Below are 22,157 nucleotides of genomic sequence, written 5' to 3'. Positions count from 1 at the left end.
GCTAAAAAAACGTAGCTCCTGGGATGTATTTGGAGCTCTCCAGAAATGTATTTAGCAGTACATTTTTAGAATGAGCCTGAGTTGAAAGCTACAGTGGCATGGCCCCTAAACAAAAAACATTTGTACTTTAAACAGTTACAGCATCTTCTTTATTTACAAAGATGAAAGTAATATTAAAATACTCATACCTTCCATTTTAAACAGAAATGCCCTAATAAACAACAAAAACAGTACAAAGCTTACTAATCAGATCTCTTTCATGTCACAATCAAACTGTACACATTAACATTTTTTTCAGGATTTGTTTCTGTAGTATTATCACAGACAGATATGTCTGGAAAAATACATATAGTGTATTTTTAGCATCAGTATGTTCTTGTAGTAGGAAAGATTGTCATTCACAGTAAATGCATTGTATGTAATTAGAATACATCCTTATTTACAAAGAAAAATATAGTATATACATAATCTGTTTCAGATATACTCACAGCTTTCTATAGTTTATTGCTCGGACATGAGTTCTGCTGTACTGGACAAAATAGTTATCAGTTAAGCCTCCAGTTTTGTGTTTTGGTTTTTAATTTGAGCATGCTAAATACACTAGCAAACAAAGGCTGTTTCTCAATATGCATTCTCGTGTATGTTCTCGTGTAACGTCATCATCAACTGCTAAGATTCAGTTCCAAAACTCAAGAACGGAAGACACGTGAAAGTTCCCAGAGGTGTTCTTGATATCGAAGACGCTTCGATGCAGACTTGAGCGGAAAACTCTTTCGAGAAGTTTCAGAAATCATTACGGCTGAGTAAAGCAGGTGGGAAGAGCAGCGTTCTATATAGATTAATTCAAGTTAAAAGATATAACTTATTTATCTCAGGAGTTTCCCTAAACGAGACGGAGGGAAAAAATCTTAATGGAGGTATAAACACTTTAGTGTTTATTTACTGAAATTCCTATTAAAATTTGTTTTATTTGTATTGTGTAACATATATTTGTAAAGTCTTTACGCTTAGTGTATATTGTAAAAAAAAGAAAAAACAATAAATCGTTGCATGAATGCTGTAATATGTAAATAATTTTCCATTTAAAACGTGAAGGTCATGTGACCATCAGAAGAACCAGGAAAGAACGCAGCATCTCATTTCTGCTTTTAATACTATTATATCTCAGCACCTGGTCAATAAATTAGCATCTCTAGGTCTGAATACACCTCTTCGGAACTGGACTCTTGACTTTCTGACACCCAGGCCACAGTTTGTGCGAGCGGAGGGTGTTTCGTCATCTACCACTCTGCTGAATACAGGGGTGCGTCCTGAGCCCACTGCTATACACCCTGATGACCCATGATTGCTGTGCAAAACTTAGCACTAATCACATCATTAAATATGCTGATGACACCACAATAGTGGGTCTCATCCGGGATAATGATGAGAGGAATTACAGGGAGGAAGTAAAGCTCTTTATAGAGTGGTGCAGTGACAACAATTTAGTTATGAATGTTGAAAAAACAAAAGGAGTTGGTGATTGACTTCAGGAAGAAAGAAGAAACGCCCCACTTATTCCCCTATATATATTAACAACACTGCGGTGGAGACCGTACAGCAGGTAAAATTCCTGGGGGTCCACGTTACTGAGAACTTGACTTGGTCTCTCCAAACCACTTGACTTGCGAAGAAAGCGCACCAGCGCCTGCACTTTCTGAGATGGTTTAAAAGAGCACACCTCAGTCCATCAATCCTCACAACTTTTTACAGAGGAGCTGTTGTAGTGTGTTCTCACTAATGGCATCTTCCTTTGGTATGAGAATAGCAGTGAGTCTGACAAGAACACCATTAAGAGGATCATAAAGTCAGCTGAAAGGTCTGTTGGGGTCAAAATGACATTTATCGAGGAACTTTATCAACGACGTTGTCTGTCTAGGGCAAATAGCATTTTAAGGGATCCAACCCACCCTGGTCATAGCCCGCTCACGCTTATGCCATCAGGCAGACGTTACAGAAGCCTGGGGAGCAAATCAGTATGGTTTCGCGACAGTTTTTATTATGTCATTATAAGATTTTTGAATAATACCACTTCTTAAACATTGTTGATAGCTAGTGTGAAAATAATAGTTGAACTAGCATAAATTGGTAATATTACAACAAATGGTGAAATAGGTATTTAAGTATTCAGAGATTATTTTAAAATATGTTATATCTTATTTAACTATATTTTTATATTTTTTTGGAATTTTAAAACCTTATTTATCATGTTAGGTTTTTATAGTGATGTTTTTATGTTCTTGTTGGGTCAGTTGCAACGTAATTTCGTTCTGCATTACAATTCAATTGTGATGTTTTAAATGACAAAATAAAGGAAACTGAACTGAAACTGATTTGTCACAGGATGCAATCTGTGTTTACATAGTCTCCCAAGTTCATTCTTCCAAAGTAACTTGGCAAGACCGGTCTCCACAAGAACACGACTCTATAGAGCATTCCTGGAATTGAGAAACAGCCAAAGTTTGTTTTGTTGTTCTGACAGTTGCCACCTCATTGATCCAGTTTGGGTAAAATTTGGTAAGTTGCGCTCCGGGAATAAATTGGTACAAAGCCTGGGCCAGAAAGTTTTCCAAAACATACAGTATAATTTCTATTGAAATGCATTACAAAGAAAAATAAACACTATCCAGACACAGCTGTTTACAATGCATGCTAAGGAAGCACTTAGGTTGCTCTATGGGACAAGGCACTGCATAAACTGGCATTGACATTAAAACACGCACTACTGCAAAGGTGAAGCCACTAAACATTATATAACAACAGGAGACTGAACTCCACAAGCAATAAAGACACAAACAACACATAACTAGAAGTTAATTTGCCGTACAGGTCAAATAACGAACAATTGCACAAAAACAACAGTAAAAACAAAATATAAGCTTCAAATTTCTGTCTCTGGAATGCCTTGTCCTTGGGATACTACTGTATGTGCATTGCTGTAAACAAGACTTTTGAAAGGAAATCAATAAATAGTTTGAGCGATTCGATGTTGATTGCCTGAATGAACACATTCAGTCACTCAACAATGTTCCGTTTTTATTTCAAATACCATTACTACAGTCAGTCCATCTGAGCAAGTCATAATTCACTAATATCTGCTTAATTAATGCGTTGTAACCTGTAGCTGTTAAGTGCCATCACCAATACCACTATAATGTAGCATGATCATGTTTAAAGGTCAATAATGTCACTGCTGACACTTGCAGAGTCCTCATTTCGAGTGACTTTCAAGTAACTGCGTCCACCTCTGCTGTTTGATTGCGAACTATCAAAGTCAGGGGTTAGAAACGGCCTTGTGTTATCTGCACTTGGAATTAGGGCATGACTTGTGCTTGGGGAAGGATGCAAAGATACTGGGCAGGACAAAGAAGAAGGCACCGGTATCTCAGAGACCCAACGGAAGCCTTGATGAGTGGGTGTAGGAGGGGCTGTGACCTGGCGGCTTGGCACAGCACTGGGAATGGATCGATCTAGACCTGCAGAGGACTCTGTGAGCAAAGTGTGTTCATCACTACTAAGTGACAGTGTAATTTGGGGGTCACTATTCCGTCGCATCCACAGGTCTGGAGAGGGAGGAGGCGATACTGGTCGCAATGGGTGAAACAAACTTTCGCCCATAAACAGATGCTCGCGATTAAGTGCCGCGTCAATACTGCGGGTAAGGTCGATCGGGGTTGGAGGGCGCAGGTCAAAATCGAAGAGAGAAAGGGCTGACTCCTTGTCCCTGTCCAGACTGTTGCTTAAAGACCGAGGTGTCTGAGCAAGAGCCTGCAGTCGTAGCAGTGAACCTGCAGAGCCTCCTGCAAAGCTCTTCAGATTGCGTCCGTGATTGCTGTCTTTGAGTGGGTCACGATTTCGTATGAGGCTCTTGCTAATGTCCGCTCCTGATCGCTCCTGTCCAGCCCAGTTATTGGGCAGCTCTCCAGTCATTGTCCCACTGTTAGATCCTCCAATCCCATTGCTTTCTGATTTTTTTTGTTGCCTTACCTTAAAGCTCTGCACAATCTTTGCCCAGCATGTATGTCTGCTGGAAGAGTTTGATGATTGAGTCGGTGAGGGCAAGCTTTCAGGGGCTTCTCCTTCCTGTCTTTGTGCTCCACATATGTGGCCTCCATTGGGTCTCCAGAAGACCCAGGAGGACACCAAAAGTAGACAAAAAGCCCAGGCAAGCTCCAGCAGTCGTACCCAGAACTGACAGAGCCACCATCCCCAACGAAAGCGCCTCCAGTCTCCTAGTAGTCCATACAGCCACAGGCAGGCATAAATGTGCAACAGACAACACAATATCCCGAGGAGAGCGCACACTACCAGAACCCGTGCCAAAACCTGCATCTTTCCTTCGCCTGTTCCCTTATTTCCTCCTCGTGCATCACGAGTACGAGGAAGCCTCGGCAATGCCAAAAAAAGATAGCCAAAACACAAGGCCAGACCTGCTATCAGCGTGAGACTCTGCAGGACGACAGGAACAGCAGGTGAAAGAGCAGGGGAAAGTAAGTCTGCCGCCAGTAAGAGAGTGCATTGTAAAACAGCTAACACTCCTAAAAGAGGGGGCCGCTGAAATGCTGGCGGTAACCAAGTTACTCCTGCTTCTTTTAGTACCAATATCACTAGTGCAGCTTGTGCCAAAATTAACAGTGGCAATGGTAGCGTGTATAAAGCTATTATTACAGGAGGTGGCAAGAGGAGCCGTGTCCCATATGGGTCGAGCAAAAAGTGCCCAGCTCTAATTACACCCACAAAAAGCAAAAGACTATTGGTGAGTATAAGCTCACCACAATGAGGGCAATTCAAGCTGGGAGCTAATACTAAGCCGAGGATTGAACCGGCAGTAAGTAGAAGGAAGAGGGCAGCAGAACCAAACACATGCAGTTCCCATGCAAATGATAATGTGCGTTTCAAATCTGCCCACACTAAAAAGCTGCCATTTGTTGTTTCATGATTTTTAGCTTTGTCTTCGTCTTTGTAAGAAACACAGGGACCCACTCCAGTATCACAGGGATCAATGGGTTGGGCACGGGTAGGAAAGCCAGGGTTTGACTTCAAAGATGGAACTGTTCCCACAGATATTGACTGGTCTCTTTCGGTAAACCGTCTGTCATTTTCAAACACAAAATGTCCATGTCCAATTTGGAGAGGGGAGGTAGTCCTTTGAAAAGTGGGCTTACCTGTGAAAATCAAAAGAGGCAGAGGACATATTATTGAGGTGGAAAATGTATCCTATGACAAAGCATATAACTACATTCAATAATATATAAGCAACAACGACATACACTGAATAGTTCTAAATACTAAATTAAAATGTCATTCCTGGGGTCCGTTCTTCGTACCTCGCTTAAATGATCTAAGATGATTTGGCAGATCCTGGATCTTTTAATCTTGATAACTGATCTCTCGCTAATTTGGTTCTTCAAACAAGTTCGCTAATCAGATTAGAATGTCTGTATAAACAGATCTGAGATCGCTGCGTGTGTTGTGAAGGACAGATCTGTCGATCCTCGAAATCATGATCAGCAATGCAACGATTGGCTGACGGCACAGCTGCGCAATGACATCATCTGATTAATATTCAATTATCCATGTGAGCAAAATTACATCAAATTAGCAGTAAACGGTTTGTTAAATATGACACTCAATAACCTTCAACATTTGTTGTGAGCTGCAGGCTTTACACTTTCATGTGTCAAGAGTATTCATCATGTATTTCAATGCATATCAATGTATTTAGTTCTACATTTAGAAAAGATTTTCTTTATTATAGTAGCCATTTTTTAATCGGTGTAAAGAATAACTGGTTGTTTACAAAAGCATTTTGATATTGGTAATGGCGTCTGTAACTTTTGTGAAGCATCAAATCACCGTCATATTAACTGTAAAAACATGTTCATGACTGCATAAATGTATTATTGCTATAAAAAAAAGTCATATTGTGCATGTTTATTATACCCAATTTGTACTAAGCGATCTAAAAAGTTCATATCAATAGGTTTTCTCTGTACACCACCAGGTGGCAGTCTTTGTACTTTCATTTCAAGGGTGCAGATTGCACAAGTTTTATTAATATATATAACTTTATTTATTTTATTAATAACTATAACTTTATGTATATATAGTTTAAAAAATATTTACTCTTTTCCCGAGTGTATATAACTACTACTGTAAGAAAAAATCAGTATTCGGTACATACTTTCTGTATTATATTTGCTTGAACTGAGCCGATCTAATCCTGTTTATATAAATTGAACCTGCTCCCGATCAAGTTTAAGCTAGCAGAACTGTTGCTATGACAACAACTCTCGGATCAGCTTTGAAGAACAAAACGATCCTGGATCGTGTCAAATCGTCAACATCCAAATCCAGCTAGCTGAGTAATCAAACAATAAACAAACAAACCTCTAGTGCTGTTTATTTTAGTCACTGTTCCTTTAGTTCCAGGATCACTTGACTGGTCTATGCTGATTTTTGCTGAACTCGTTGACTGTAAATTATTTTTTGGTTGTGAATAGTTAAAACTAATGACGTCCACTCCTGGTAATGGAGCCTCTAGTTGTAGATTACTTATGCTTGTGCTAGGAGAGGTGGTTTCAACATCTGATCGCACAGTGGTAAACTCTCTTTTTGGCTGCGTTCTTGTTGGAATGGTTATGCCCGGCCTATCTGAAAAACAAAGAAAGAAGAGAATATGAGAAATGGCAGGACGTTAATTTTTTTACTCAAGTAATACAAAATAACTTTAAGAGATATCATTAAAGGGTCACGAAACACCAAAACACATTTTTTGAGCTGTTGACAGTCGTATATGTGTCCCACACTGCTAAAAACATTATTAGGACACCTATATTTCACTAAAAAGTGTAAATTGGTTGTTTTTGCGTTATTTCAAGCAAATTCGTACTTCCGGTTTAAAGCGAATTTTTGAAGCTGAGTCACGGCCATGACATAATAGCGTGTATTCCAGCGTGCAGACTGGACGCCTGTGCCAGAGTGTGTCTTATTACGTTTTACAGTGTGATTCATTAATGCATGAGTAAGGCTTGGTTCAAACCAATCAACGCGCTCTATTGTGCAACTTCATTAATATTCATTACTGTCACAGTTTTTAGACGACAGAGGTGCCACATTGTGCTGGCAAAACAAGCGTGAAGTGTTGCTTTTATAGTTTGCTGCCGTTAAGTTTTGTTTTCATTTTCTCTCTGTGAGAGCTCATCTGGAGTCACGTCTGGATTAACAGTGTACGCGACGCTCGACAACAATAACTTACGTGTCTAAGGAGGATTATTGTTTACCTGAGAGCTGTTCTCATCTGCAAACGCTGAGATCCGGATTCGCTTGTAGTCTCCTTTTAATAAAGACGCGGCTCTAGTTGCTGGTGATTGTCCAATCTCTACAGATTTGGTAAGTGAGCGACCAGTGATCTTTGTTTATTCAGTTTGTTCGTATCGAACTAAGTTAACTATTGCACCGAGTGTAAACATGTTAGCATCACAACCAAACTTTAACCTCATGTAGGATTTTCACCGCATTTAGTGACCGGAATAACACACGCGGCTTTCTGACGCTACCTGCCGAGTACATCTAAGTTTCCGGTATCAAACATTGCATGAAAAATACACACTTAGAGCAGTTCCTCAAATCAAATATCTCGTTTGTCGCGAGGGACATGAATGAATTTCCTGAATAAAAGAGCCAAACTGCAGTTAAAGTCCACCATTTAATAATTTGGCAAATAATTTGACTACAGATGTCCATGTAAACACAGTCACTTTGTCCCCTGTGTGTGTGTGTGTGTGTGTGTGTGTGTGTGTGTGTGTGTGTGTGTGTGTGTGTGTGTGTGTGTGTGTGTGTGTGTGTTTTGACTCTGAAAGTCAGCGCGCCCAAATAGACACTCCCACACCAAGGCTGCATCCGAAACCGCATACTTCCATACTATATAGTACGCTAAAATCAGTATGCGAGCCGAGTAGTGTGTCCGAATTCATAGAATTCGAAAATCAGTAGGCGAGAAGTACCCGGATGACTTACTACTTTCGGCGAGATTCTGAAGTGCGCATCCCATGCACACTGCGCTATCCCATAATGCCCTGTGAGAGAATTCATGAATGAAAGTGAAACGACGCAACTGACGCAGGTACGTCACGTGACAAAATGGTGGATGTAGTACGTCCGAATTCCATTTATACTTTTCACATTCATACTGTATAGAACGTACTTTTCTAATGGCCGAGTAGTACGTTTAAATTCAAATGCAATACCTGCTGAGTAGTAGGCGGTTTCGGACGCAGCCCAAGCCTCTTTTCTTCCTCCGACACTCCCCCCTAAACAAAGCTGGACACGCCCACTTTTCTGACTTTTTCCGAAGTAGAGGTATAAAAACACCCTGCTGAAACGAGGGGGTTTCATGGCCCTTTAAGGTGAGACTATTTAGGACAATCAGCAATACATAATCTTTACCTTTTTCCGATACAGTCCTGTTGGCATCCAGTTGGATCATCCCATTGGTAGTGGATGTAAGCTTTTCATTAAGTGCTACAGTTGCAGAAAGGTTGGTCTGGAGTGAAGTGTTGAATGTTGGATTAGTAGGTGTTGAGGTCAACCTATCAAGTACACCATGAGCAGTCTGACCTTGTGGTCTATACTGGATATTTTTACTGGGAGATGTTAGAGTCTCTGTTGATGACCCAACAAAAGCTTTTTTATCAGCTATTGTCACATCATCTGATCCAACTGTTGACAAGCCCTTATTTTTAAATTGAGTAACTGTGACATCTTTAGTCTCTTTTTCTTTTTCCTCTTGTGGTAGTGTGGCGTTTTGGTAAGGACCTCTTTTGACTCGGTTTTTGGGTGATATAAAAATCTGACCTTTAGACCTAATAATGCTGCTATGTGGTATTTTTGCTGACAATTTGTCCTCAGGATTTCTTTCAGTCCTTTGATTTGAAAGCCTACTTGATGTAATGAAACCTTTCCCGTAGAAACCTTGGAGAAAAGGTCTGGAAACTTCTAATCCCGTACTGGCAGTCAGTGCATGATCTGTTTTTCTGACAATCACATGAGTCTGTTTGTGATCTGAATGGGTGGTAAGAGGAGAATGAGAGTTTCCATAGACATGACTTAGAGGCAGTAGAAAAAACAGTTGAAGTAGAAGCACCATACTGGCAATCTGCTGTACAGCAAAATTGCCTATGGTTGTGGCTGTTGGTTGAAATCATATGCTCGTCTGTTTCTGCTTAATTCTTCTCCTGTAGAGAAAACCAAATAAAAAAAACATTAAAAGTTAATTCCCACATATGAGTGAAAACCAATTATTTGTTATTACTAGGACCAGGCAGAATCTGCAAACATGTTTTGCTAATTGTACGCAAAATTTTGTAAAATTTTCGGCAGATTTATGAATGAATTTGGGGAGTTTTATAACTAAAAACTAAATATATTAATTATGAAATAAAGAATAATACATTTTTAACTTTTAATTTACTGAATGAACTTGATTTAACTTTATTGAGTTACATTTATTAATTGATTTTTTTTATTAACTTTATTACTGAAAAAAACTAACTAAATAAATTAATTTTAATACCTTTTTAAGACTTTTTAAAGACCGTGTCAGAATATTTTAAGACCTCATAGCCACTTTAAGTTCTATCTAGTATCAAAGCTTTAACTTAAACAGTTGTAGTTAAATAAATCAATGCAGCAAAACCACACAACAAAACTCAGATAAGCTCGGAAGAAACAAAGCTTGAAAGAATAAATTAGGCTGTTGTTTTCAGCGACAGGCTTCAGCCACTGTTTTAACTCGTCTTTCTCCAGCCAGAAGTACGCAAACTTACATTTTCCCATTTTGCCATCTGTTTCGCTCTATGCAGGGCCGGCGCGTCCATAGAGGTGACCTAGGCGGCCGCCTAGGGTGGCAGTATAGAGAGGGCGGCGTCCGCAACACCTCCCTTACCACCCGCGTCCTCAGTTATGTCCGCAACACCTCCCTCACCACCCGCGTCCTGAGGTATGTCTGCGACACCTTCCTAACCACCCGCGTTCTCAGATATATTCGCAGATAGGCGACAGAATAGAGAGGGCGGCGTCAGCGACACCTCCATCAGCACCCGGGTGTCCTCAGTTATATTCGCGCATAGGGCGGCAGAACAGAAATTCGCAACACCCGCTCATCCTCAGTTATATCCGCGCATAGGGCAGCAGAACAGAGGTTCGAGACACTTGCACGTCCTTAGTTACATCCGCGCATAGGGCGGCAGAATAGAGAGGGCGGCATCCGTGACATCTTCCTCCCTCCTAGGGCAGCAGAACAGAGGTTCGCAACACTCGCGCGTCCTTACTTATATCCCCGCATAGGGCGGCAGAATAGAAAGGCCGGCATCCGTGACACCTCCCTCCCTCAGCACCTGCGCGTCCTCAGTTATATCCGTGCATAGGGCAGCAGAACAGAAGTTTGCGACACTCACGCGTCCTTAGTTGTATCCGCGCATAGGGCGGCAGAATAGAGAGGGCGGCGTCCGCGACACTTCCCTCCCTCCCTCAGCACCCACGGGTCCTCAGTTATATCCGCGCATAGGGCAGCAGAATAGAGGTCTGCGACACCTCACTTCATTTTCATAACCAGTCACTTTCGTTTTCACATTGGGTTTAAGGGCGGCGTGATCGTCCTCTGCCTAGAGCGGCAGTTCAGCTTGCTCCAGCCCTGGCTCTATGGTTTTGCTACATGTGAAGACCGTCACATCACCTTCCTGCGTTTGTCGCAAATTACGTGATATCACCCGGATGGAGGAGCTTGGTTGGACGAAGCCCTGGCCTGAACCAATTGTGTGTATTGAGCACCCAATTGTTAATACTAGGATATTTTAATATCTAATATTTTTAATATTAGGCTTTTTTGGAGTCAAACATTTTGGACAATGCGATTAAGTTTGATAAAAGTTTTTAATAACTTTTAAGGGCCTAATTTTCTCATAATTAATTTATCAACTTTTAGTACCTATTGAAACCCCACAGATACCCTGTAAATCAGGGGTCTCCAATCTCAGTCCTGGAGGGCCGGTGTTTCTGCAGGATTTAGCTCCAGCTTGCCTTAACACACCTGCCTGGGTGTTTCAAGTATATCTAGTAAGACCTTGATTATCTTGTTCAGGTGTGTTTGATTAGGGTTGGAGCTAAAGTCTGCAGGACACCTGCCCTCCAGGACCAAGTTTGGTGACCCTTGCTGTAAATGTATCTTAAAATAAAATATATTGTTTAAAGAGGAAAAAAGTTTTTGTTTTTTTTACCCAGACATCTAAAAAGAATATATTTTAGAGCAGTAATCACAATTCCATAAAACCCTGATATTTTTATGAATGCCGTCAGAATTTTATATTGACCCATTTGGAACAAGTGGAGGGAGTAAATAATGACAATCATTAAACATAATTTGTGTAAACTGAAAAGTACCCGAAAATAAATATTTCGGAAATCATGTAGGTTTAAATGTTAACATTTATTTTCTGCATAAATTTTTGTTGTTGTTGTTGTATGCTAAAAGCTTTGAGTTAACACATAATTATAAATATTTGAAGAGCTAAAACATTTTGTGAGAGTAATAGAAAGATGTTAAATACATTAAGAAAAAGGTAAACTAACTGGATCTACAAAAAAAAAAAAGTGATACATTCCGCATGGCCGCATCGAGACAGTTCCCAGTTGAAAGAGAGTCTGTCACTTCAGCTAGCCTCCCTCTTTTCCTGTCTTGCACGTTCAGATTCCATACAGTCAGACATTTCGATACATTTCCGTGAATGTTTCCAGACGCAGACAGAGGCCCATTTGTAGGCAATGAGATCAGAGCTGTGTCCCATTTACCCTTTTTTACCATGTAAGCGTGTGTGACTGAACTCAGAATTAACAAGGTATTACAGCCTTCCCAGGAATCCCAACAGTTCAGAGACGTATGGATTATTTGGGTTTGATTTGGCTTAAGATGACAGAAAACGTGTAGAGCAGCCATTCAACATAAACAATTCAACTCCCTAGGAATGTCTCATTTATAATTCCCGTCTAGTCATAAGATACCCTCCAATGCAAATGAAACCACACTTATAAATGCATGCACACATTTGTTACACCTGACTAAATACCAAATACTTCTATGGTGTTTCTTTTTTTTCTCTAATCATAGCATAGGTCTACTGCTACCATTAAAAACAATTAACCCTTTGGTGTTCCTTATTTGGGAATCACACTTGTGTTCTTTGCAGTCAAAAAGGGGCAAATGCCTGTAAAGTTTTGTTGTTTTTTGGTAAAATCAAATGTTTTTTGTTTGTTTGTTTGTTTGTTTGTTTGTTTGTTTGTTTGTTAATATTTTTTCTATATTATTTAGAATTTTGAGAGGAATTTGTGGTAATAATTAATATTTATACAGCAGTTAACATCCATTTTCCCCCATTGAAAACAATGGATTTTTTTGTAATTTTTATTTTTTATTATTTTTTAACTTATTGCATTATTTTCAGGTAAAATAGAGACTCTACAATTTAAAAACAAAAGGCATATTAGCACCACCTGGTTGTAAAAAAAACATGATATGGTGTAATCACTAGGTTCTAGTATTACTATCTATACAAACCTGCTTGTGAATTCCTTAGTTGTTTAGTTATTACTAAGGAATTGTGGATTTGAATATGCATTTAGACAATCTTTTTAAGACAAGTTTGAGATATTTATTGCTTGAAAAGGTGATTTGGAATGTTATTTTTTGTATTATGATTACAGTAAAAACGGTATTGCTATAAAGAGACTAAACAAAAGCCTTAACATTTTGCATAACACTGTGTGTGTGTGAGTGTATTTCACACTCAAGAGTGTCACCTCTTCACTCCTGTACAATTTCTTTCAGCATCATGGTAGATTTGTTGATTGTACAAACACAAATTCTCTAAATGTTCATATTCTTGCTTTTCCATTCATTTTCTATGTCGGTCATTTTTAACCACAAAGACCACAAGTGTGACTGTTTTTTAGCATGCTTCAACCATCGATTTTAATTTGTTGTGTGTTTGCAAACCAAATGCCAACAAAGTCAATGAGTTTTAGATCACAGGTGTCAAATCCAGTTCCTGGAGGGCCGCAGCTCTGCACAGTTTAGTTCCAACTCTGCATCAACACATTTACCTGTAAGTTTCAAACAAGCCTAAGGAACTCAAATAGTCTGATCAGGTGTGTTTAATTAGGGTTAAAGCTAAACTGTGCAGAGCTGCGGCCCTCCAGGAAATGGATTTGACACCTGTGTTTTTGATCATTACAATGATTCTGTAATTAAATTAAATGTGCTGTGGGTAAGTATTTGACTCTTCTGAAGCATAAAAATACCATAATATGGGTGCAGATATTTAAGAAACATGCTAAGTAAACATGTCTCAGAGATTCAGAGTTCCACATGAGGTGGTTATTGATTAGCAAATAATATAAATATTACAAACGTAAACATTAGGTGAGCAGGTTACACTGTAATGCTGTGCAGCAACCACATGCTACCACATAAGATTTGCAGTGCAAGTGGTGCTCGCTGCAGAGCCATTTGAGGAGAGGTGAGCTCCAGAGAGGGGGAGCTTAAGCTTGAGCTCCACCTTTTTTGCACTTCTTCTACGAGTGATGTCACTGGGGGTAGGGTTAGGGGTGGGGTTGGTGTACGCATTAAAACAGCTTACAGGAGGAGGAGCGACAGCTCATGCTCCCCCTCTCTGGAGCTCACCTCTCCACAAATGGCTCTGCAGCGAGCACCCTCTCAGTGATGAGCAAATTGGCTGTTTGCACCAAATGAAGCACGACAGAAATTTAAATACAACCACTCAGAAGCACAGAATAGTGCACTCACTGCACTCCAACAAATCTAATTAATACATATTAAACCTCTTTCACATTATTAAATGTACATGCTGAACCACAGATGTGTGTTGGCTTGCTCTGAGTCAAAGTTCTAAAGTTCAATTTCAAACTGTTTATTTTATGAGGTGAACTATCTGCTTTTCGTATAGAGTAATAAATGTTATGTATAATGGCATTGAAACTCACGTTGTTAGCATTTAACACTAAATAAAACACATAAGGTGTGCCTGAGGTGATCATCGCCCTAGTTTTCTATTGTTCAGCTGCAAAAAATAGAAGAAACCGCTTCTAAAATATACATTTCAGGTGTTGTTTGGAACAAAAACTCTTTTTAATATGGAAAATATTCCTATCGCATGCCGTTGCTTTTGTTTAGAACAGGGGTCTGTTCTTCATACCTCGCCTAAATGATCTAAGATGATTTGTCAGATCCTGGATGTTTTGATCTCGATAACTGATCTCTGGCTTATTTGGTTCTTCAAACAAGATTGCGAATCAGATTAAAACGTCTGGATAAACTGATTTGAGATCGCTGCATGTGTTGTGAAGGAATGATCTATCGATCCCCGAAATCACGATCAGCAATGCAACGATTGGCTGACGGCACAGCAGCGTAATGATATCATCTGATTAATATTCAATTATCCATGTAAGCAATATTACATAAAATTCATAGGAAACATAACTTCTCAACTGTGTCGCGGGCTGCAGGCTTTACACTTTCATGTGTCAAGAGTATTTAGCAATTTATTTAGTTTTACAGTTAGAGCGGATTTTCTTTATTATAGTAGCCATAGTAGTATTCTAGTTAGTGCCGGCGCGTCCATAGAGGTCCATAGAGAATAGTGAGGACAGCTCCCCTCTCACTTTCATCAGTGACACCACCAACTTACACTTCGCGGCACTTTCGTTTTCACTTTCGGGTTGAGAGTGGGTGATTGTAATTTCCCTAGAGTGCCAGTTCAGCTTGCTTATAGTAGCCAGTTTCTTAATCTGTATAAAGAATAACTGGATGTTTAAATTTAGCATCACAAAAGCATTTTTGTGTTGGTAAAGGTGTCTGCAACTTTTGTGAAGCATCAAATCACCGTCATATTATCATACACAAATTGTACTAAAGCGATCATATCGAAAAAGTCCACATTAATAAATTTTCTCTTTGAACCAGCAGGTGACAGTCTTTGTACTTTTAGTGCAGATTTCATAAGTTTTATTAATATATATTTTAAAACTTTAGTTAAAAGTTAAGTTAAAAAAATTATATTTACAATCTTCCTAAGTATACTACTACTGTAAGAAAATAGCAGAAGTCAGTACATGCTTTCAGTATTATCTTTGCTTAAAATGAGCCCCTCTAATCCTGTTTATATGAAATGTGCCTGCTCCCTAGCACGTTTGAGCTACCAGACCGGTTGCTATGACAACAACTCTCGGAAGAAGAGTTTTGAAGAACGAAACGATCCTGGATCGTGTCAAATCGTCAATAACTAAATCCAGCTAAATGAGTAATCCACGTACGAAGAACGGACCCTAGGACTAAATCAGCCTTTAGGCTTGATAGTCAGTCTGTTGATGTCGTCAATGTGTTTTGAACCAGGCATGCAATACATAGTTTACTGGGTGTCAAACTTACATGTTTCGAAAAAACATTAAATTTTACAATGACCAAAGTCTACCAGAGTGTTAAGTAAAGCACCTATGACACCTACTATTCAAAGTCTGTGGATCCAATAATTATTTTTTTATTTTTTTGTGAGATGCAGATAGAGTGGATTGATCGCCAAAGGACCTAGAGACTAAACTCGGGTCACTGTGAACACTGCAGTGCCATGTGTCGACACACTAACCACTGGGCTATTGGGGCCGACTCATAAACTTTAGTCTCCCATTTGGCCTTCTCTTTAATAGTACAAAAATGTCATAACAACACGGCAAGGTGCCATTTTTGTAAATAAATTGTTGGTCCTAAAATGTATATTCATTTTACTTTTGAAATTGCTCTCTCCAGTTCAATAACCATGCGGTTATTCAAACACATTATGACTGGAAAATGTGACCTTTCTCAATGCATATGTGCTGCATCTGTTTAACTACTGTCGGTGTAAATGCTTTACAGCTGAAAAAAACAGTAGTGACAACTCAATGACTTCACAGAGTAAATCTAACGCTGTGATGAAGTTACACCTTGCAAGTATAAAGTTGCTCAGAGATTCTGGCGTCTGGGTTTAGTTTCATTGTAGAAGCTCTCTCTCTCTCTGTGTGTGTGTGTGTGTGTGTGTGTGTGTGTGTGTGTGTGTGTGTGTGTGTGTGTGTGTGTGTGTGTGTGTGTGTGTGTGTGTGTGTGTGTGTGTGTGTGACGACTGGGGCACCAATGTCACTTCGCACAAATTGATTTACAAATTAATACATCATCTCAGATCTTGAAAATAAAATAAAATGGTTTGAAATTAAGCTTTAGAACAGTGACTCAGTGCAAGCCAACACACATCAGTGATTCAGAATGTACATTTAACAGAGAGATTTATAATGTATTAATTAGATTATAAACCTTACCAATTCACTGGAGTGCAGTGAGTGCAATATTCTGTGCTTCTAAATGGCTGTATTTACATTTTTGTCATAGTTCGTCTGGTGCAAACAGCCAAATTGCTTATCACTGTGTATCCAGTCAAGTAGCGTGTTGTTAGAACAAGGGGTTACAATGTAACCTGCTCACCTAATGTTTATGTTTTTATATGTATAATATTTGTTTATTAATAACCACCTCATGTGGAACTCTGAATCTGTGTCTCCTTTTGGAGTCTGCTGCTGTCCACCGGATGTTGCACTTCGGTCACAGACACATACTTTGAGAGCCTACATGACTAAATAAATGAAAAAGCTTACTGTTTGCCACCAAGGAAACCCAGGGTGCTGAAATATAATTGGCTAAACTGGCATTGAGCCGATTAATCGACCAAAACAAAGACAGATGTTCAAGCACGCAACACATATTTTCAAAGCAGAATATCTGACTTCAGCATTGTTTTTCAGATAAAAAAAAAAAGTTCACTTAGTTTATTTCTTAAATATCTGCACACACATTATGGTATGTTTATGCTTTAGAAGAGTCAATAACTTATACAGAGCACCTTTAATGCTGTGTTCACACCAGACGTTGTACGCCGTGATAAATAGATGTGTGAACATTTTGAGTTTACTCGCGTCAAATTCACTTCACAACAGACACGGATTCGCGTCATGGGCAAGGCTTCTGTCTGCCCGGTAACTCTAGCTTCGTTACTAAATGGCTAACATGGATTTTATTAATAATAGCTGTGTTTATGTGCATTAGAAAGACTGAAAAACTGTGTTGATTAGTTTGGAGACGTGCCTGAGTCCAATCTGAGGTGCACCCAGCTTTGTGAGTTCATAAACTTCTACAGAAACTATACCTGGATGATGGAAGCTTTCAGCAGTGCTTCCGTCTGAGCCGAGCCAAGTTTGATAAATTGTTGTCCAGTGTTAACGGGAGGATTTCCCACAGAGACACCAACAACAGGCGCTATGTCATAATCACTCCCCTACAAGAGCAAGTTCTTGATTGGTTAATGCGGCCCGAATGTCCACTAAAGTTCAGATTTTCCAACTCGATAAATTTTCGCATTAAGCACGTCAGTCGTGCTGCTTCATTCAAAAAGCATCAATCACGAGTGATTTACATGTTAAGTCATTGCGAAGACGCAAATAGACATCCTGCAGTGCAATATGCATAAATGAGGCGGCAGCATGAATGCCGCGATTCGCACGTATCACGCTGCAGGATGTCTATTCGCATCTTTGCATTGACTTAACATGTAAATCACTCGCGATTGACACTTCTTCCGCATCTGGTGTGAATGCAGCATAAGACTTGCGGCCCCAAGGCTCTGGAATAGTCTCCCTCTGAATATCAGAATCTCTCCTTCTTTGGATGCTTTTAAATCTAACTTAAAGACACATTTTTACTCTCTTGCCTTTGACTGATGCATGCATGTTATTTTTGTATTATTTATATTTTAGTATTACTTTTAAATTTATTTTATTGTATTTTTAATACCAGTTATTTTTAGTTTTATTGTCTAGTTTATTTTATTGTAAAGCACTTTGGATCAACTACGGTTGTGTTAAATTGTGCTCTATAAATAAAGTTTGCCTTGCCTTGTATAGTTTTGGTGGCTGTTGCTTTAAATTCAAATTAATTTTCAAAAAGGGGCAGGGCTACAAATGCCTGTGCATCAGCATAGCGGCAGATTCACAACATTACTCTATGAAAAACTGAAAATGTAAAAAGTGTCACAGAAGAAGACAGTCTATGGAGACTACAGTGTTCATTTGTGTATCTTAAACTCAACATTTATGCCTTTTAGTGGCTCACATTATCTTTAACAAATATTACATTATATTATTAAACGCTCTGAAAACGAATGGTGGAGGGCTGCTTTTTAGGTTAATTAGGTTTTTAGGTTTCATTTTTTGATGAAATAACCCCTGTCAGACATTATTGTACAATAAATAAAAACCACATGATTCATATTTGGCAAAGTAAATGTTTAAATATTTAATGTTTCATGGTATATCTGAAATACTAAGCTTTAATATTATCCTAGTCATGATTTTCCTTGTCATTTTGCCACACAATACTGTTTTTTAACGGTAAATAAATAATGAATAAATCCACAATTATAAAATTAAGCCACCGTGGCAAAATAGTTTGTTTTGGTTACCTTTAATGACAGCATAAAGGAATTTGTTTACATGAAATTGCATTCCTTCTCTGATGATGCTAGATGGCTTGGGCTGAATATTCTTAGCGACTGCCCTCCAAACGTTTGTTTGCTGTGAGTGAGAGATGGTGAGGAGGCGGGCTAAAATAAAGCCACCCTCTTTGTTCTATTTCCGTTGGAAACAAGTCTGAAGTAACGTCAGTAAGATGACAAATAAGATCCAATGTTGTTCAGTCCCTGCACCTTCACAAACTGTGCATTCCATTACAAAATGTACATATTTTTAGAAAGTACTAGCGATTCCAGTGTTAAAGGGTTAGTTCGCCCAAAAATAATAATTATAATTAATATTAATAATGAGTTATTACTAATTACTCTCATGTCATTGCAATGCCCTGATACCTTCATTTGTTTTTATAACACAAACTAAGATGTTTCTGATGAAATCTGAAAACCTCTTTATCCTCCATAGACAGCAACGGTCCAGAGATGTTCAAAGTCCAGAAAAGCAAACCATAAACTGTGAAACTGTGTGAAAATAACTTTATTTTACTATGTCATCCTCCTCAGTTTAGGCTGTGTGTTAATTACGAGCAATACAAAGCCTGTGTGTTACGCTACTGACAATACGTTGTACTGCAAATAGTTCATGCGCACCTTTTCCTGTCACCTTATTTGGCGCTTCATATGATTACATTAAAGTCTCATGGAATTTTTTTACAATGTTTTGATTGATGAACTTTGAATGTCTTGACACCATTGCTTTCTATAGAGTAGGGCAGGGTGATTAATCGAAAACGACATTCAGATCTAATTTTTCCAGGTCAATTTTTTTCAATTACTTTTCCAACCACGTGTGGAGTCACATGACCCAAGCACGCACGCGCGGTCCGGCGCAGCCTTCACATACCTGCGCACCTCTCGAAAACATTTTACTACACGTCATAACAATGCATAGCGCAAGCTTTGTGATTGGGCGGTTTGGTAGCAGTGACAAGGAAGAGCGGCGTTTTAGGCAATGTGTGTTTTAATTTCAGTCGTTCATTGTTGATGTTCAATAAATAATCATAGATGTTGTGTTTACTTCAATCATTTTAAAATCAAGTAATGCACACTTCATTCAAAAATCTCTCACTTGTAATATGTGAGCATATACTAGACAAAACTTGTCAGTGAACTATGAGGGCACAAACATAAAATAAATACATAAAATAATCATTTATTAATTGTAATCGAGTTCAAATGTTCAATTAATCAAGATTTTGATTGTAGGCCAAATTGCCCAGTAATACTATGGAGGATGAGGAAACTCTGAGATTTCATCTAAAAATACTTTAATCTGTGTTCTGAAAAAGATGGCCGAAAAACTCTCGGGGGATTGGAATTACATGTAATTAATAACATTTTCGTTTTTGGGCGAAGTAATCCTTTAAAAGAGACTGACATCACCATTGTGGTTAGGTTGGTTCGTTATCTTCTTTATCTATTAGAGCGCTAACTACCTTGAGTATCAAGAAAAAAAAAACATTACACATGCTGTGGAGAAGGACATGGATATAGTGGAAAGTTTGCCAATGATGATAGATGGGGTTTACTGTACTTGCAATTTTTAAACAGGTAAGGCCAGTTGTTTTTGGCAAAGAGTCAAAATGAAGATAGAATATATATATAGTTGAAGTAAGAATTATTAGCCCCCCTTTGAATTTTTTTTTCTTTTTTAAATATTTCCCAAATTTAACAGAGCAAGGAAATTTTCCCAGTATGACTGATAATATTTTTTCTTTCAAGAAAAATCATATTTGTTTTATTTCAACTGGAAAAAAAGCATTTTTTATTTTTTTAAATCCATTTTAAGGTCAAAATTATTAGCCCCTTTAAGCTAATTTTTTTTTATTTGATAGTCTACACAACAAACCATGGTTATACAATAACTTGTCTAATTACCCTAACCTGCCTAGTTAAACCTTTAAAAGTCACTTTAAGCTGTATAGAAGTGTCTTGAAAAATATCAAGTAAAATATTATTTACTGTCATCATAGAAAATTAAGATAAATTAAATCAGTTATTAGAAATGAGTTATTAAAACTATTATGTTTAGAAATATGTTTAAAAAATCTCTCTGTTAACCAGAAATTGGGGAAAAAAATAAACAAGGGGGCTAATAATTCAGGGGGGCTAATAATTCTGACTTCAACTGCATATATAGTTTTCAATAGGAACGTCGGAAAGTCATTCAAAACGACACATTATGCAGTTATTTAACCAATTTTTACTTGGTTAAAACAAGTTAAGATACAGGAGTCACACATTAGATTACCTGACAGGGTGTGCCGTGAAGGTGTTTCAAGCAGAATAATATGTATCTCCAGTATTAAGTATCGCCCTTTAGCATGGATAAACCTACTGCCATGCACGGTTGCGCTAACAGTCATGCTGCAGTCGTTTCCCATCTTGTCTAAATGACCGAATAGCCTACGTCCTCGAGAGAAACGTACGGTTTCCGTAGCACAGCGGCCCGAAAATAAACACCAACCATATTGACATCTCCATAAAAGCATTTCTACCTGAGCGTTACGCTTAGTGAAAGATGACCAAGGAGTTTACTGCGTAAGTAGCTGTCATGGTCATGAACCATACGATACTCACGCGCGCGCATATGCATTAATATTTAACAGTGTGTTCCGAGAAAGCAGTAAATGAAATGTTCTTACGTGTGGGTTTGTCGTTTATTGCAGTCGTTGGCGTCGTGTTCGTTCATTTCCCAGTCGTATTTCCTTGCAATTCTGCCTGTGGAGACATTGCGACACGGCTATGCTCGTTCGCGCTCTCTCCCAAAAGAGAGAGGGAGAGGAGGGGAGGTTTTTTTTCATCCTGTGGCACCTACTACCTTTACCTAACTCGATAGGTCTAACAGCCTTTATAAAACGTATGTCCATATAAATACATAAAATACATTGAGATCAGGCTGATTTATTAAAGTGATTTTGAGACTTTTATTAGTGTACATATGGGTGAGCATGAATGACAGATTATATCAGGAGCATAAACAAGGCATTAGTACTCCCAAGTGAAGAGGATTACAGTAATCTGGCCATTTATAATGGATATTTACTTTCCTTTATAGAGTTTAGCCATGTACACTGTAAAAACATATTGTGTGTGTGTGTGTGTGTGTGTGTGTGTGTGTGTGTATATATATATATATATATATATATATATATATATATATATATATATATATATATATATATATATATACAACAGTTCTGTCTGGTTTTCAAATCTGATTGGCTGATAGCCGTGATATATTTAAGTAATATCAGCACCAGTACAGCCTCTTTACCCTTTGTGTATTACTCCACTCACATACAGCCAGTAAAAACCAGACACTACAGATCTAAAGTTTAAAAGACGCTTGCTCAGCTGTTTTACTTTCAGCTTATGATTTGAATCCAACGCGGAAGAAAGTAGTTCCTCATACAAAAGGGTTATTGAGACTCTCCA

At 38.5% G+C, this 22,157-nt stretch overlaps 1 protein-coding gene across 2 annotated transcripts; it reads right to left on the bottom strand.

Moving 5' to 3' along the window:
• Positions 1–126: 126 nt before the first annotated feature.
• LOC103908668 (uncharacterized) lies at positions 127–21,493 on the bottom strand. Of its 2 annotated transcripts, none has more exons than XM_021478487.3 (4): positions 20,971–21,493; positions 8,488–9,275; positions 6,430–6,693; positions 127–5,204 (listed from the first exon to the last, which is right to left on the bottom strand). In XM_021478487.3, exons 2-4 carry the CDS (start codon positions 9,185–9,187, stop codon positions 3,211–3,213), a joined length of 2,958 nt encoding a protein of 985 aa, XP_021334162.1. In that variant the 5' UTR covers positions 9,188–9,275; positions 20,971–21,493; the 3' UTR covers positions 127–3,210. The 2 variants fall into 2 exon arrangements, with proteins under 2 accessions (XP_021334162.1, XP_005172528.1); XM_005172471.5 differs by having other exon boundaries at positions 21,365–21,493.
• Positions 21,494–22,157: the final 664 nt, after the last annotated feature.

The sequence above is a fragment of the Danio rerio genome, chromosome 8 (genome assembly GCF_049306965.1).
Source record: "Danio rerio strain Tuebingen ecotype United States chromosome 8, GRCz12tu, whole genome shotgun sequence".
Lineage (NCBI taxonomy): Eukaryota > Metazoa > Chordata > Actinopteri > Cypriniformes > Danionidae > Danio > Danio rerio.
This window is presented reverse-complemented; position numbering and strand designations above follow the sequence as displayed.

Coding starts and splice junctions, on each gene's coding strand:
- LOC103908668 (XM_021478487.3), bottom strand. CDS start 9,187: ATGGTGCTTCTACTTCAACTGTTTTTTCTACTGCCTCTAAGTCATGTC. Junction 6,694..8,487: donor CAGGACTGTATCGGAAAAAG/GTAAAGATTATG, acceptor TTTGTTTTTCAG/ATAGGCCGGGCATAACCATT. Junction 5,205..6,429: donor TAAAATAAACAGCACTAGAG/GTTTGTTTGTTT, acceptor TGATTTTCACAG/GTAAGCCCACTTTTCAAAGG.